This window comes from Lemur catta, chromosome 1 (assembly GCF_020740605.2).
Source record: "Lemur catta isolate mLemCat1 chromosome 1, mLemCat1.pri, whole genome shotgun sequence".
In the NCBI taxonomy this organism is placed as follows: domain Eukaryota; kingdom Metazoa; phylum Chordata; class Mammalia; order Primates; family Lemuridae; genus Lemur; species Lemur catta.
This window is the reverse complement of record NC_059128.1, coordinates 178,267,050-178,281,724: the sequence shown is the minus strand read 5'-3', so window position 1 is coordinate 178,281,724 and position 14,675 is coordinate 178,267,050. Positions and strand designations below refer to the sequence as shown.

Below are 14,675 nucleotides of genomic sequence, written 5' to 3'. Positions count from 1 at the left end.
CTGTTCACATTCATGTATTTCAAAACCTAATAGCCCATGAAGAAAAGTATGAAGAATACATCTCAAGAAGCAGACATTAAAGGTACCAGCAAAATAATAGACTACATTTAAGTTTGAAGCATTATTTTGGGCAACATACATCATTAATGACTTTTTATTTGTGGTGGGTATTGAAAGAGAGAATTCAGAGGGGGGCTGGTATGAATGTTGGCTTCCATTACAAAAGTTACTTTCCTGTGAGTGAGATAATTCACAAATATACACACACAGTACTCCGGAAATGGTTTTCAAAAAATTATTTGGCCTTCAAAGTCTAAATAAATATTTGAAGTATCAAGTAGTTCTGAAGTAAATATTTACCCCTAAAATTTATCTTTAAAATATCCTACTTAAATCATGTCATAGTGTGATATTTAATTATTACACTATGCTATTAAAGCAATAGAGGCATCAGGTACACAACAAGACTTATAATTCCAAGTTTGCAGTAAATTGGAGGAATGGTAAAAGCAAAGATCATCTTATTATTTACTATCTTCTTAAAGGCATTAGCAAAATTACAAAAGTACCATTATTATTATGAGTATGATTATCATACTTGTATCAGGTTATATCAGGTTCCCAGACAATCTGATCTCAAGAATTATTAATTCAGGTGTTATCTTGCCTAGAGAGATAAGCTGTCTTTACTCCTCTTTCTAACTATTGGACCCAATGTCTGGAGTCACTTCAAATAGTACTCTTGTTAATAAATTTCAAACCTCTAAGACCAATTGGGGCCAGCTTTTGGTTCACAACTTTTTGGAGCTAGCAGTAATTCCTGCTTCAACTTCCTTAAATCTCTCCAAACATTGCAAGGTGGCGCTCTTTTCATGAAAGGTCAATATTACTGTTATAATCAGAATACCATTTTTAAAAAAGTTAAACACCACCATCCCCAGTTTTTCATGTGCTACAGGAAGTGCAGCAAATCTCTTCCTCAGCAAAGAATATTTGTTGACTAAAAGTGACAAATACAAATAGCAAGAGATGAAAGGACAAGTCAACAAAGGATTTTTAAAGAAAATTTAACATTTTTATTCTGTAACTGGTCAAACTTCACTCTAAAATAGATGTATCTTAAAAGGTTTTCATACTTTGTGGGGTTTCCCCTCATGTTTTCCTTGACAGAGTCAATATGGCCTGTGGCTTTCTGAACACACATAGTATATTAAAGAAGCAGGTCCACTTTCCTCCTTGCCCACAGACAGCTAGGTCAGTTTCTGCCGTCGGCTCTAACACATCCACACCCTTGCAGCTACAGCCAAGGGCCTGATTTGTGATCTCTGGCTACGTTGTCTGCCTAATGGGGCGATCATGCAAGCTACAACCAGAAACAAAGAAGCCTGCGTTCCAACCAGCGCAGCTAACTTCACGGAAGCAGCATAGCTTGCAAATCTATCAAACTAAACTGCAAGAAAGACAATCTGATTTAGAGAAAAGGCGTTCTGCTACAGTCATTAAGCACAAGTAATTTAGATTTTTTTATATTGTCTCCTCATTTACAAATTTACTGTATCAACGCCAGCCAATGGAACGAATTTCTTAAGTAAATGAGAAATAAATAAAAGAGATAGAAAGATAATCAAATTACATAAAATAAACCTCTTCCCTAGATGTATTTTTGAGAGAACTAATAATAGTGGCAAAATTATAGGAATAATAACATATAATAGGAAGTAATTAATTTAAATTAGTATCATGTTTGAAGAAATATAAGTGAAATGCTTTATGGACGTTTACTTTTGTACAAAGAAGGAAGGCCTGGAAAAGCATGTATTGACATCCTGAAAATTAGTTATGGCCATAAATAGTTTAATTGAAGACAGCAAATTTAAAATATGATATTGTAAATCTGCAACTTGGTTTCAGCCTGGGGAATTTAATTTGGGGGGCAGCGGAACCTTCCCTGCAAGTTCATTTGAAACGCTGCAGAGCAAGCCCCTGAGCTTCTGACAATTCGCCTACATTAATATTGATGTCGCCTGTGCAATCTATTTCTGTTATTTTTATGGTTGTTATTCTACGTCTGCAAAGGTCATTTAAATTATACTGCGGCCGAAAATTTGTTTCATAAATTTTGATATAAATACTAATTACATCCTCTCAGAGAGCCAGCAGGGTAGCGTTCATTTATCACGTTTATATGACCTGCAATGACAGAAAGGGAAGGCTAGGGAGACTGGAGAGCTTTTCCGGAGACCCACTAAGACAGGCAGAAGAGGCAGCAGGTTGCTGGTGGGTGAAGAAGAAATTCCTACCACAATCACTGAGATTTAAGAATCTTTAATAAGGTACGAAAGGTTACCAAACAGTTCTGGAAACTAAAGTGTACATACGAGTTCTTCTAGCCATAAATATTGAAGAGCTGTAACATGGATAAACCGGCCCTTTACATGCGGATAAATATGGAAACTAGGAATTATATACATTATGTGGTTGTATCTTTTGCCAAAAGTAACGGACAGTTATAGTTTATATCTTTTTAATATCACTTTACATAAACAAATGGAACAATTTGACACGCAGATCCAGGCTCGGACTATACGAATTCTTGACAGGACGTGAAACAACATTTTACTGCACTAAAGTACTTAGACTTTGGGACGAAATGTTTGCACTTTATACAAAAAAAAAAAAAAGCACATTAATACCAATAATATTCTGTTAGGTCGACGTGGAGACTGTAATCGTACAAAGTAATTCACATTTTGGTACACATTTACTAGAACATTCTTGCCATTCAGTACAAACAGTTGGCTTTCGGCCGCCCACCCCTCCCCCTCCCCCTCCCCCACCCGCTCGGCCCCTCCCCCTCCCCAATGCAAAGACCACAACTCCACGATCCCACCCACCCGCTCCAACCAAGATATAACTATTTACAGAATTCAACAGTACAGTTTTAAGCTAATAATTCTGTATTTACAAGAAAGCAAAGCAAGAAAAAAAAAAAAGGAAGCCCTAGAGAGCCCGTTCTGATCAGACAAGAAACTGGCCTCCCGAGTTGGCGGCATTTGGTCCGGCAGCCGCCTCCTCCTCGACCCCCCCCCACCCCCCCCCCGCACCAGGGCTACCAAGTCTTTTCCAAAAAAAAAAAAAGAAGAAGAAGAAGAAGAAAGAAAGAAAAGAAAAAGAAAGTAAAAGAAAAATTTTAAAAAGGTTTGATGCTTCCTTTCTCTTACTCGTCCTAGGTCTATTGGCAAATTTAAAAAAAAATAGGATTGCGGGATCTGTGTGGGGGCTGTTTTTATTCGCAGGGTTCTTTCAGTAATATTCTGTGTACGCGTGTTTCAGTCTCTTAAATAGGGGTTTGTTTGGTGTTTTGTTTCTGATTTTAAACGTACCATTCGTTAAAATTGGAAGAGAGAGCGCTGTGGCCGGCTGTGTGGTGGACCGCGGAGGAGGAGGGTGACAAGGAGCTGGTGGTCGGGTTGTCTGTGGAGGGAGACACGATGGTGGGCGGCGTGGAGGACTCATAGCCCGAGCTGGCGGCCGGTGAAGGCTGCGAGCCCTGCGAGGAGGATTCGTGGACCTGCAGGAATAAAGTCTCGTTTTTACAGAGATAAAGAGCCCGCGCGGCGGCCACCCTGAGCGGGTGAAGGCCGCGTGCACCCCTGCTCCTGCAGCCCTGGATCCCCCTGAATGGCCAAAGAGGCCGGACCAGCCGGACTTGGGCTTGGTTTTTCCTCCACTGCCCTGTAGAGGCCGTGCTCCTGGCAAGGACAACACCCCCAGGGCTCACAAAAGAAAAATTGGTCTGAGAAGGGGAAGACTCGATGTGAGGCCAGAACCTGGAATAGTTCCCTGCCTGAACTTTGCTTGCCGAGGTTGAGGTGAGCAAGAGCTCAGGCCTGGGCGCAAGCCCCCAACTCTTCCGCTCAACGCTGCCAGCCGCAATGGCGGCAGCCTTGGCAGAGTCAGCCAGATGCTAAAGTCCTAGCTCCCTAGCTCTGGGCCAAATTCAGTGACGACGGCCTCTGCTCAAATGCTCACTTCTTTTCACTTTTATTATGAAACAGTGAATTTCAAACGGCCTTGGCTCCCGCACCGTTGTCCGCTTTTCCAGCCCCCCGCCCTACTCTCTCTTACCAGCCCCACTCAGCAGAGTGGAACTGCTTCCTCTGGCTCCCGCCACCGCCTGCCTGTCACTAGCCGCCCGACCCCGGCCTGAGAGCTTAGAGGGCTCCTTCCTCCAAGGTGGGCGGCGAGAGAGCAGCGATTACCTTCATGTGTTTGCGAAGCGAGCTGGGGTGCGTGTAGGATTTGTCGCACATCTTGCAAAGATAGGGCTTGTCGCTCGTGTGCACGTGCATGTGCTTCTTGCGGTCGCTGCTGTTAGCGAATCGCCGGTCGCAGCCCTCGAACTCGCACTTGAAGGGCTTCTCCCCTGGTGCGAAAGGAAACAGAGGGGTCTGATTAGAACAAATCCCGCGGCCGTTTTTCAAAAATTAAAGAAATGGAAAAAAGTAAAACAAAATAAAAAGCCAGCAGCCCCGGATTAGCACTTTGCAAGCTTAGAAACCTGGGACTTCAATAAATTCATTTATGTCCAATGGAATTATAAATATCTTAACTATATTTTAACTCCCAATACATTAGGATCTACATTTTATTTTTAGTTTTAAAAAAATGTTATTAGTGATAGTCTTTTTTAGATTCCAAAGTAGCAAAGATTCCAAAGCAGCCTCAGGTCTGGAAGCTGGTTTTTCCGCTGAGGGCTATACACACAGTTTCGGGTTGCTTCTACCTAGCTCTTGGTTTCTAGTTTTCATGTTGGGGCCGATTCTCCTGCTGTTTTGCTCTTCTCTCCTCCCCCTACCCCCTCCCCGACGCTCCACACCCCCTTATCACCTCCCCCACCCCACCCCCTACATACATTCACATTTTCATAGGGTAATCTGGGCCGGAGGGAGCTCCGCGCCTTAAATTCTTCCTTGACTTGGCCATTAAACCTGAAGTTCCAAGCTTGGTTCTTAAACCTCTCCCGTGCAAACCAGAACAGGGAAGGAGATGGAATCTACAGCCTTGTGGGCACAAGGGGCCCAGAATGTCCAGCCTGACCCCAGACTACAGCCCTGAGCTCCCCGGGAACTTTTTTTTTTTTTTTAACTGTTGCCGACCTGTGCCTTTATTATTTTTAAAGGCCAAAACAGGGTCTCCGGTGTTTTGAAAATAGCTCCCATAAAATCTAATTGACAAAAACGACTTCTAGTCTTCCACCGACTCTCTCCACCCCGCTAGCCCACTCTTAAAATCAGTCACTACTAAAATTGGGCTCTTCAAATATGAATAAGCCTCTAAAAGCACCTTCAATCCTAAATTACTTCCTTTCCCCCTGCCTTTCTGTTTTGTTTCTTTCTACGTCCCTTAACCCAATCTGTTCAATTTTCTCAGCCCTTTCCTTTGGCAAAATCCTCAATGAAGTGTGTGGAGAGGGATGTTGGCAGCAAGCAAGCCTTTCGACTTGTCTGCAGCCTAAACGGCTGGCGCCTCTGCAGCTGCCCAGAGCCGGTCACCTCTCCAGGCTTTGAGCGCACCAAGGGATCCACCACACCAGGCTTGGCTTCCTATTCTCCCGACCTTTTTTGATCCTCATTTTTAAAATCTTTATCCCCATATCCTTCTCGTTCGTCCTCTCACTTTTTTTTTCATAATTTCAAGCCCCAAACTAAAAATTAGCGCACACTTTGCCTACCTCCTAGAATCTGACCCGGGGGACCCACCGAGGCTGGGTTTGTGCCCTGGCCGCTGACTTTCGAATTTTGGGACCCAGGCCTAGGATGGGGGTATAGGGGTTGTAAAGCTGTTTCCGTACCTGTATGCGTCCTTTTATGGATCTTTAAGTTCTCGGAGCGCGCGAAGACCTTGCCACAGCCAGGGAAGGGGCAGGGGAAGGGCTTCTCACCCGTGTGCACGCGGATGTGGTTAACCAGTTTGTATTTGGCCTTGAAGGGCTTGCCCTCGCGCGGACACTCCTCCCAGAAGCAGATGTGGTTACTCTGCTCCGGACCGCCGACGTGTTCCACCGTGACGTGCGTGACCAGCTCGTGCATGGTGCTGAAAGTTTTGTTGCACGACTTTTTGGGGTTGGCCAGCTGCTCCGGCTCGATCCACTTGCAGATAAGCTCTTGCTTGATGGGTTGGCGCATGTATCGAAAGAAAGCGCCGGCGCCGTGGTGCGCGGCCATGTTCACGTTCATGGGCCCGTAGCCGTGCAGTTGCGGCGCGGCATAGTGCTCGGAACGCGGGCTGGTTACTTGCCCGTACTGCTCGGGCCGCGGGTACATGTCCCCCGAGAAGCCGAGCCTCATCTGCCCGTTGACCACGTTGGGCGACGCGTGGCCCGCCGCCTGCTCGTGAAGCCCGGGGAAGAGGAGGTGGCCCGCGGCGTCCGTGTGGCCGTGTGGGCCCCCGAAGCCCCCAGCCGAAGCGGCGAAGAGGCTGTGCTGTGCGCTGGCTGCCGCTGCCGCGTCGCCAAATCCCCGGTTGCGGAACAGAAAGTCCCGCGTGGAGTTGAAGGCTGCGCTGGAATAGGAGCCGACGTGGCCCGGGTGGTGGTGATGGCCCAGGGCCGCGGCAGCCGCGTAGCCCGGCGCCTGCGACGTGAAGGCCGTCTGGCCGGCCGAGGCCAGTTCGTGCGAACTGGGGTTGAGCTTGAAGGCGCCCATGCCGTCGGCGAACGGGTTGATACCCAGGCCCACGTCTCGCTCGGCCACGTCGCCCGCCGAGTGGTGGCGGGACGCGCCAAAGGTGGTCACGCCGATCGCTGGGTACTGGGGGCCGGCGTCCAGGAGCATCGTGGCTGCTCGGGGCGAACCCCGGCCTCCCCCGCCCCCCCCCACCCTCTCCCGCCGAGGAGGGAAAATCGGGAGGAGGAGGAGGAGGAGGAATGAGAGGCGGAGGAAGAGGAGGAAGAAGAGGAGGAGGGAGGGGTGTCGACCCACCTCGCGAAGTCCTAGCCTGCAGGCAGCAGCGAGGCGCGCCCGGGCGCTCGCCCGGCCAAACGCTGGGAAGCCGGACGGCTGCGGGCCGCGAGTACCACAGGCTCCAGCGCCCGCCACGCAGACCCAGCCGGCCCGGCTCACACTTTCTCGCCGTTCAGTCTCTGCCGAGAGGGCCCTGCGTCAACGTTGCCCGGGGGAAAGCATGGAGCATCTCAGCCCCCCAAAAAAACTTCCTCCTGGATTTGTAGCATAGAGGAATGTGAGCGACAGAGCCGTGACTGCTCGCCGCCTCTCCACCTCGCGCCGCGCTCCCCTCCTCACTTTTCCACTAGTCCCTCGCCCTTTCTTTTCTCTCTCTCTCTTTCTCTCTCTCTCCCTCTCCTTTCTCACAGGCTTGTCTCCTCGCTCCTTCACTCTCCTTTTTTCCCTCTCTGCTTTTTGCAAAAAAAAAAAAAAAAAAAAGTGGGGGGGGGGAGAAGAAAGAAAGAAAAAGCCAAAGAAAAGGCGCAAATCATGCACAATATTGTCTTTTGCGGTTTATCTTCCTGGGGAGAAACTTTCACCTCCTCAGCCGGGCGGTGAGCGCGAGACTGATAGCAGCAATCATTCCTGCAGATAAATGAATTGAAAGGACGACACCGTCCCCCCCTTGATGAATGGGAGCAGGGGGAGGCGTCACGTGCTGCCGACGCGGCAGCCCATTGGTGCGCCCGCACTCCCCCCGCCTGCAGCCGCCGCGCCAACGGAGGGCGCGCCGAGGCGCCGCGCGCCGCTCATTGGCCCGCCTGCCTCATCAATCCCAGGTATTGTAAAGCGCTTGACATCCCCTTTTGACAAACAGGGCTGCCAGGAGTAGCAACTTTTTTTTAGCCAAATTTTTTCCCTCTTCTCACGGAAAATTTTTTTTGCCACGATTCCTTTTTCTTCTCACAGTCATATACATTCCCCCCACCAGCCCCTCGCTCGCTCTCGCTTGCGCTCGCTCTCGTCCTGCCTCAAACCTGCTCTTCGCTGAGCGTTCCGAGACTTCAGGCGTCTCTGAGACCAGGAGGCGGGATGGGGCTGGTAAATACAGCAAAGGCACTTCCAGAATGTCCCGATTCAGCAACTTTCTTTGCTTTCTTTCCCGGTTCCCCCCTTCAAGGGCAGCAAAGCAAGCTTTTGTTATTTGCTCCTTTTGAAGTTTGCTTCCCTCTTGCCTGTTCCCCCTCCTGTTTATAATTTAAGATCTCCGGAGCACACGGGCACTCCGCTCTCTCTACAAGAAATGTGATTTCTCAGTGTAACCGGTAGCCTCGATTTTTCTCACTTTTATCAGATCAGTCAGACTTCCTGCGCACCCCCCACCCCAGCCAAACAAACACAGGTGAATGAGAGCTCTGAACTTCCCAGGTTGTTGAGGTTTGATTTTTTTTTTAATGGGAAATGTTTCTGTCAATTTTCTCTTATTTTTCCCTTTCTTGCGTTATTTTTCTCTTTTCTCCCTTTCCCTTGTCTCCCACATCTGCCCCAGCTAACCCTCTCCGTTTGCGCTCCTGTTCCCAACCCGGGCCCCTTTCATTCAGGTAAAACTGTAAATTTCCCAACGCGCCATTGTTCATCTGGGCTGCCCAGAGCTCCCTAGAGATCCCCAATACTTTTTTGGTATTTAAATCCCCAATAGATAGGACCAATGTAAATTTTGTGACATTCAAACCTTTTCTAGTTCACAAATCAGTCACCCTTGTCACAGTTATTGAAATTCCGCAACTCGCCACACCAGGACGGTGGAAAAAGCGGGCGCGGTCTTTGTTGCCGACCAGGCTTTTGATCGCCAGAGAAAATTTACTTACCTTCAGATGAGTGAGCAGAAAAAGAAATAACACTCCCTTTGATTTAGTTAGGAAAATGCAGACACTTGGATTCAGTGCAAACATACAACACTCGCTTGTTTTCGCGATGCGGCCCTCGATTAACCTGTCTTTGCCTAGCGCAAAGTCTATTCAACAACTGCGCCTAGTTGCTTTTTGTCCCGTCCACAAAGAGCCATTGACTATATATTAAAATGATTGTTGAAAGGTAGAGAAGTATAGCACTTAAAAGCAGAAAAAAAAATCCCTGTGACTCAATCAATTAAGCCGAGCAACATTTATGCATTTCAAAAAAATGCACGCGGATGCTGGGGGTTGGGGGATGAAGGTTGCATTTCTCCGTGGCTCTCTGTTTAAAACCCAGCAGCCTGGGCCGAGGGTTTAGTCTAAGCGTCTGCATATTCATTAGGTCTAATTATTTTCTAGTAAGGAAAACACAAAAAGCCAAGAGTCGGAATCCTTCAATTTGCCCTTTGTTTCTAACTTCATTTGGCTTCTTTGCAGCTGAATCAGAGCCCTAAACTCTTTTTGCGAACAAAGAAACCTCAACTCATCCTTTCACAGGCGGCCGGGTTAGGAAACTCACCAGTGCCTGGGCAAGGAGAAAATGATAATGAATATTTTTTTTTTTTTTTTTGCCCGGTCGCCAGTGCGGATTGCGCAGGCTGGAGTAAGGCAGGGTCAGGGTCCGCCGCTCCTCGCCTTTCTGGTCTTCTGACCGACTAAATTGTCGTTTGGGACTGGCCGAGCGGGGCTGCCCTTTCCTTGGGTTCTTCGGGCTCAAAAGTCCACTTGTGTATCTGGGATGATTTCCCGGTGTCTGAAGGGACCTGGCTGAGCATTTGCGCTCGTGCGGGGAAATAGAAATTCGAAAAGGAAAAAAAAGTCAATTGTTCCATTCCCAGCAACAAGTCTGAGTCCACAAGCTCAGCATTCTCCCACCAACTTTGAGTGGAACAGAGTGAGGAGTGGAGGGAAAAGGCTGGGACTTGGCTTTTTTTTTTTTTTTAAGTATTATGCACTTTGTTAAAAAAAAAAAAAGATATATCGGAGCAGTTCAGTGTTTTCTGCTGCCTACAAGGGGAAGTGGGATCCTGCTTTCCCTGGAGTTGTGAAAACCTTATCTGCAAGGAAAAGTTTTCTCTAGAGACTGTATTCCTCTCATTAGGGAGAACAAATATTGAACCCACCTCGCCTGCCTTTCAAAAAAAAAAAAAAAAACAAGGGAGGGGACCTGAGGGGGAAGGGTGGCCGCTAGGAGGGGGAGAGGGAAAATAATTCTTCAAAAAAGAAATCAGTCTTCTCCTCTTCAGTCCGCGGAAAATCCAACGGGGACGTTGACAAGAGGGTATTTTTAGGAAACGCGTCCAAATATACAGGGTAAGAGTGAATGTGAGAAAAAAAAAGTTGTGGGTTGTAGAAGTTATCAAGTGGGATTTGCGGCGCTCTCTGCAGGAAACGCGAGCGGCTCCAGTTCAAAGCCACATGCACCAACGTGACATATAAGCCATTAAAATATCATCCTGACGGCTCATTTCTGCTTCATCATACATTCCCTAACTGCTTCCCGAAAGCTGGAAAAGGAGAAATGAAGGATGACCGCCTCGCTGGAACCACAAAAGAGAGGCTTGGAGGGGTTTGTGGTCCCCCCTCTGCCAACCCGAAGTGATGTGCAGAAATGAGGCGACCCCGGCAACAGGTGGAGTGGGGTAAGTGCGTGAGTCCAACGGGCAGACAGGAGAGACTTATACTCCCAGAAGCAGCCGTAGCAAGCTTCCTCATGGGAGGCCGTTGGCACCCAGACCCCAGTGGGGAAAGAGGCCCAGCCAGACTTTCTCCCCCATCTCCTCCTTCATTGCTCCCCCCAACCGTGGTTATAGGCCCCACCCCACTGACACTAAGGGGAGGAGGGGGCCCTTCTGCTGAGGGGTAGCGCTGAAGATGAGTCCATCTCTTCTTCCCAGGAGGAGGGGAAGAAAGGGGGACAAAAGGGGCTCCCACAGGCATCGGAACCAAGCGTAGCTTGTTGCCCCACCTGTCTTCCCTTCTCTCCTTGTAAATTGCCTGGGTGCCCCAACATGAGGACAAGAAGGATAATAGTGGCCTGGATTTTCCCTCGCCAGAAGTGAGCGCCCCCCCCCACCCCGAGTTCCGGAAGGGGGTCCCTGCAGGCAGCTTTTTCTCCCTGCCCCCCCACGGGGATAGCCCAGAGAGTCTTGGCTTTCCCTCTCCAGGGTCAAAGAGCCAAGTTAGCCCAGCGGGCAGCAAGACGATGGAACTTCTCTGCCCTAACCTGACAGCAGAGGCGGGTCCTGCCTCAGGACGCTGACCGCTGGGATTCGCTCTCTGTGCGCGGCCGGCCGTGGTTTCGGGACTTGGCTTGCTTTTTCCCGGTTGCAAACGAGGTCTGTGACTAGCTCTCTGGGAAACAGGCCGCAGCTCCTAGGATTCTGGCCACTACCCTGGACCCAGGGGCATTGGAAATTAGGGGCAAGTAAGAAGGGAACAAAGTTGGTCTGTGAAAGAAAGCTAGGACTTGCTCGAAGGCTGGACCTAAAAGTTTGGGGTCTACCAACGACCCACAGGAACAGCTGGGAGTCGGCAGAGTATTAAGAATGGAGAGAGGGCCTTAGGAAGGCTGCACCTCGGCTGGCACTGTCTCCCGAAAACTCCTTTGGGATTCCAAGGTCATATTTCTCTCCGCTTTCCGACCCTATTTGCATCACAGTGACCCACGCTACTGCACCGCTTTCCCTTCCTCTACCTCAGCTACCTGCAGGTTGGGGGAGGGTAGGATTCAAAGGAAGGGTCAAATGCCCAGGCTGATCCTGCGGGTGATCCACTGATGCAGACTCTACTCTGGGTACCGGGAGGCTTCCCAGCCTTCAGCCCCGAGCTAGGGAACCTGAGCTCCTCTCTCTAGGAAACAGGAGGAGTAAAGACCCTTGCACAACCCAGTCTCACAGCTCAACATCCCGGGCGCTTGAAGGCCAGATAGAGGGATCCAGAAAGGAGCGAGGTGCAGCTGGCAGCAGCAGACAGTGGGCAGAGGCGGGGAGCCAGTTCTTCTCTGGCTCTTGAATTCCCAGTTTAGGGCTTTTGCTCTGCGCCCTCCAGGGCCGAGCTGCAGCGGACAGGCGACACGCCTTCGCTGCCGGGCCTGAGGATTAATCAGTGTGGAGTGGGTCGGGAACTGAAGCCGCTGGCTGCGGCTGACCTCTGACCTTAGGCAGGCCTGCACCGGCTAGGTGGGTCCCACAACGTGCAGATTCTGCAGCCCCCCAAATAAAAATGGTGCCTTTTTCACATACCCTGCGCCCCACCTTCTTGGCTCTCATATGGCACTATCAATCACTGGGGCTCCCTGGCACCCTTTCCTCTTCTGAAGGTTCGGGCAAGAAGACAGATTCTAAAAGGTCTCCAGGATGTGCTCCTGACTGGGAATTTTGTGGCCTTGGCTGGTGTGGGGAGCAAGCATTGGGGAAAAACCAAACCGAGACCTTTTTGAGACTCCTGTATCTTGAGGTTGGTGGGGACCTCAGGTCCAGGGGCCCAAGGACCGTTTCCAAATTCTCTCATCCCTCCTTTAATGAGATGACTGGCTTGCTTGCTTGCTAAGTGGTGTCAGAGTTTGAACTAAAGGAGATGTTTATCATGGTTCCTTATACAGGCAGGATGCTAGAACTGCCAAAGAGCCTCTTAAGGTCCCTATTGCCTGCCTTAGACCAACCTCTGCACCATTTGTTTGCATGTCTATGGGTTTGTAATACACAAAGGGCTGACAGGACCTAGGGCAGAAGTGACCCAGACCTCTTAGAAGTCGGGCTGGGGCAGCATCGTGGGTGGACAGAGGTCTCTAGGGAACCTCACACCCATTTCCCTCGGAAGAAAAAAGTAAATTCTATTATTGCCAACCAACCAGGACTTTTCCGTGCCAGACATCCTGCCATGAGGAAATTTCAGAGCGAGGACGCCCAGCATGCTGCCCTTCTGTTGGAATGCAAAGTTGGGCCTCCTTTCTTTCCTGATTTGTGCTGGAAGGAGCTTATAACCTTTGGGAAAGGATGCCTTTTGGTTAGAAAGAATTGAAAATAAATAAAACCTTCCGGGAAAAGGTGAGTCTACTCCCTACCTCCCAGGCCTGGACCTAGAAAAAAAGGGAAAGGGAAGGTTGAAAACTGCCAAGCTTGTTGGAGTCCGGGTTGGGGGTTGAGGGGGAGAGAAAGAGATCTTTGCGTATAGAGAATTGCATACCGTTTGAGATAACAGAGTCCCACTTGGATTTGGCCTGTAGTTCAACAAGTATAACAACCGCTTATTCTGTAGGCTGCAGTGTCAAGACACACAGACATCCTCACTGACTGAGGACTTGCTGTGTTTGTCCAGCCTGAGACCTTTTCAATGACTGTTTGTCTTTCTAGGCCAAATTGAGGGTCAAGGTTGCATAGATCACTTCTGTTTGGCTGTTCGACTGCCTTCAGCCTTGCCTGACAAATACAGAGGTCCTCAGTATGGTTTTAAGAATTTAAGATGGCCAATGGCTTGGTAGCTTTAGCCACAAAGTGAATCTGATAAGTAATGCATATACCTTTGGGGAGTGTTATTTCTACTGTTCTCAACTATGAAATGGGGACAGTCTGGCCCAAATGATAAAAGCAATACCTTTTTAATCTGGTGAATTTTATAATAACTTTGAAAAATCAAGCAGTGATGGGTCTCCCTAATGGGTCTGGGGGTGTGGGAAATACGTAGCTAAGTGTTCCACACAACCATAAACAGAACAGCATATGAAAACCTGCAAAAAAATTCCCCTCCTCTCAGTTCCAACATTTCTAACTCAAATTTTAACCTGCCAACCTCTCAGATAACAGTGGGCTTTCCCCACCACACCTCATTAAATTCAATTAATAAACTTGGAAAAAAATAATGGGGATTCCAGTAAATTCAAATTCTAGAAGTTATGGATTTTTGAGCACTGACTGAAAGAGTGCTTACTTGTACTTGCCAGTCAGGACAATAAATAAGTTTCAGATAAAAGTCTAGTTGGAAAATCATTGTTTTCAATATTTTTATCACTAAAGATATATTATTTTTCAATAAATATTGGGCAGTTCCTAGCAAAGTCCTTTTCTTTAGCTTCCAAATTTAAAAAATGATCAAAGACTGAAAGACTATCTTTAGACCAACACCTTTTTTCATTTATACATTCAGGCCAAAGAATCTTGCCACACAAACATGTATGAAATTGTTTAACTAGTGACTGTTACTGTTTTCTTCCCAAACAGGCTCAAACTCAGAAAATGAGATACAAGACTTCCTTGGTGATGAGGAAACGATTACGGCTTTACAGAAATACTCTGAAAGAGTCAAGTAAGTTAAATATCCTCTTTTGAATACTGGTTCGCTGAAGTCTTTTAGTTTTTTTGATTTTTAAGTAGTAAGTTTTGTTTTGTCTTTTGATTATGTTGGATTGTGGGTTTGGGGGTGTGTCTCGAGTTCAAAGGAAACTTAGAATAACACCTTGGTGTTTGATACATTTGCACACAAATCAATGACAGAATGTCCCACAGGCAGCTGGCTAATCCCCCTCAATGCCTACTCATCTGGATGTTCTAGAATTAATATTTGATGACTCTCTCATTGAAACAACCACCCCTGACCTTCCGCAATTCCACTGTCACATTATTCTATGACATATTCATCTTGAATTCATTTCCGGATGATTTGATTGGAATGAGGTTTGACATGTATTGGCTTCCATAAAAGAAGCAGACTTTGATCTTGGTGATGGGGTTTACATGATATACATCATCTTTACCAGGGACACCAGCCTTCTGCAATG

At 48.0% G+C, this 14,675-nt stretch overlaps 1 protein-coding gene across 1 annotated transcript; it reads right to left on the bottom strand.

Annotated features, from left to right (window-relative positions):
• Window positions 1–3,276: 3,276 nt before the first annotated feature.
• ZIC1 (Zic family member 1) lies at window positions 3,277–6,904 on the bottom strand. Its single transcript, XM_045556094.1, has 3 exons — window positions 5,855–6,904; window positions 4,263–4,426; window positions 3,277–3,571 (listed from the first exon to the last, which is right to left on the bottom strand). The coding sequence occupies exons 1-3, from the start codon at window positions 6,834–6,836 to the stop codon at window positions 3,374–3,376; spliced, it is 1,344 nt and encodes a 447-aa protein (XP_045412050.1). The 5' UTR covers window positions 6,837–6,904; the 3' UTR covers window positions 3,277–3,373.
• Between the last annotated feature and the right edge of the window lie 7,771 nt (window positions 6,905–14,675).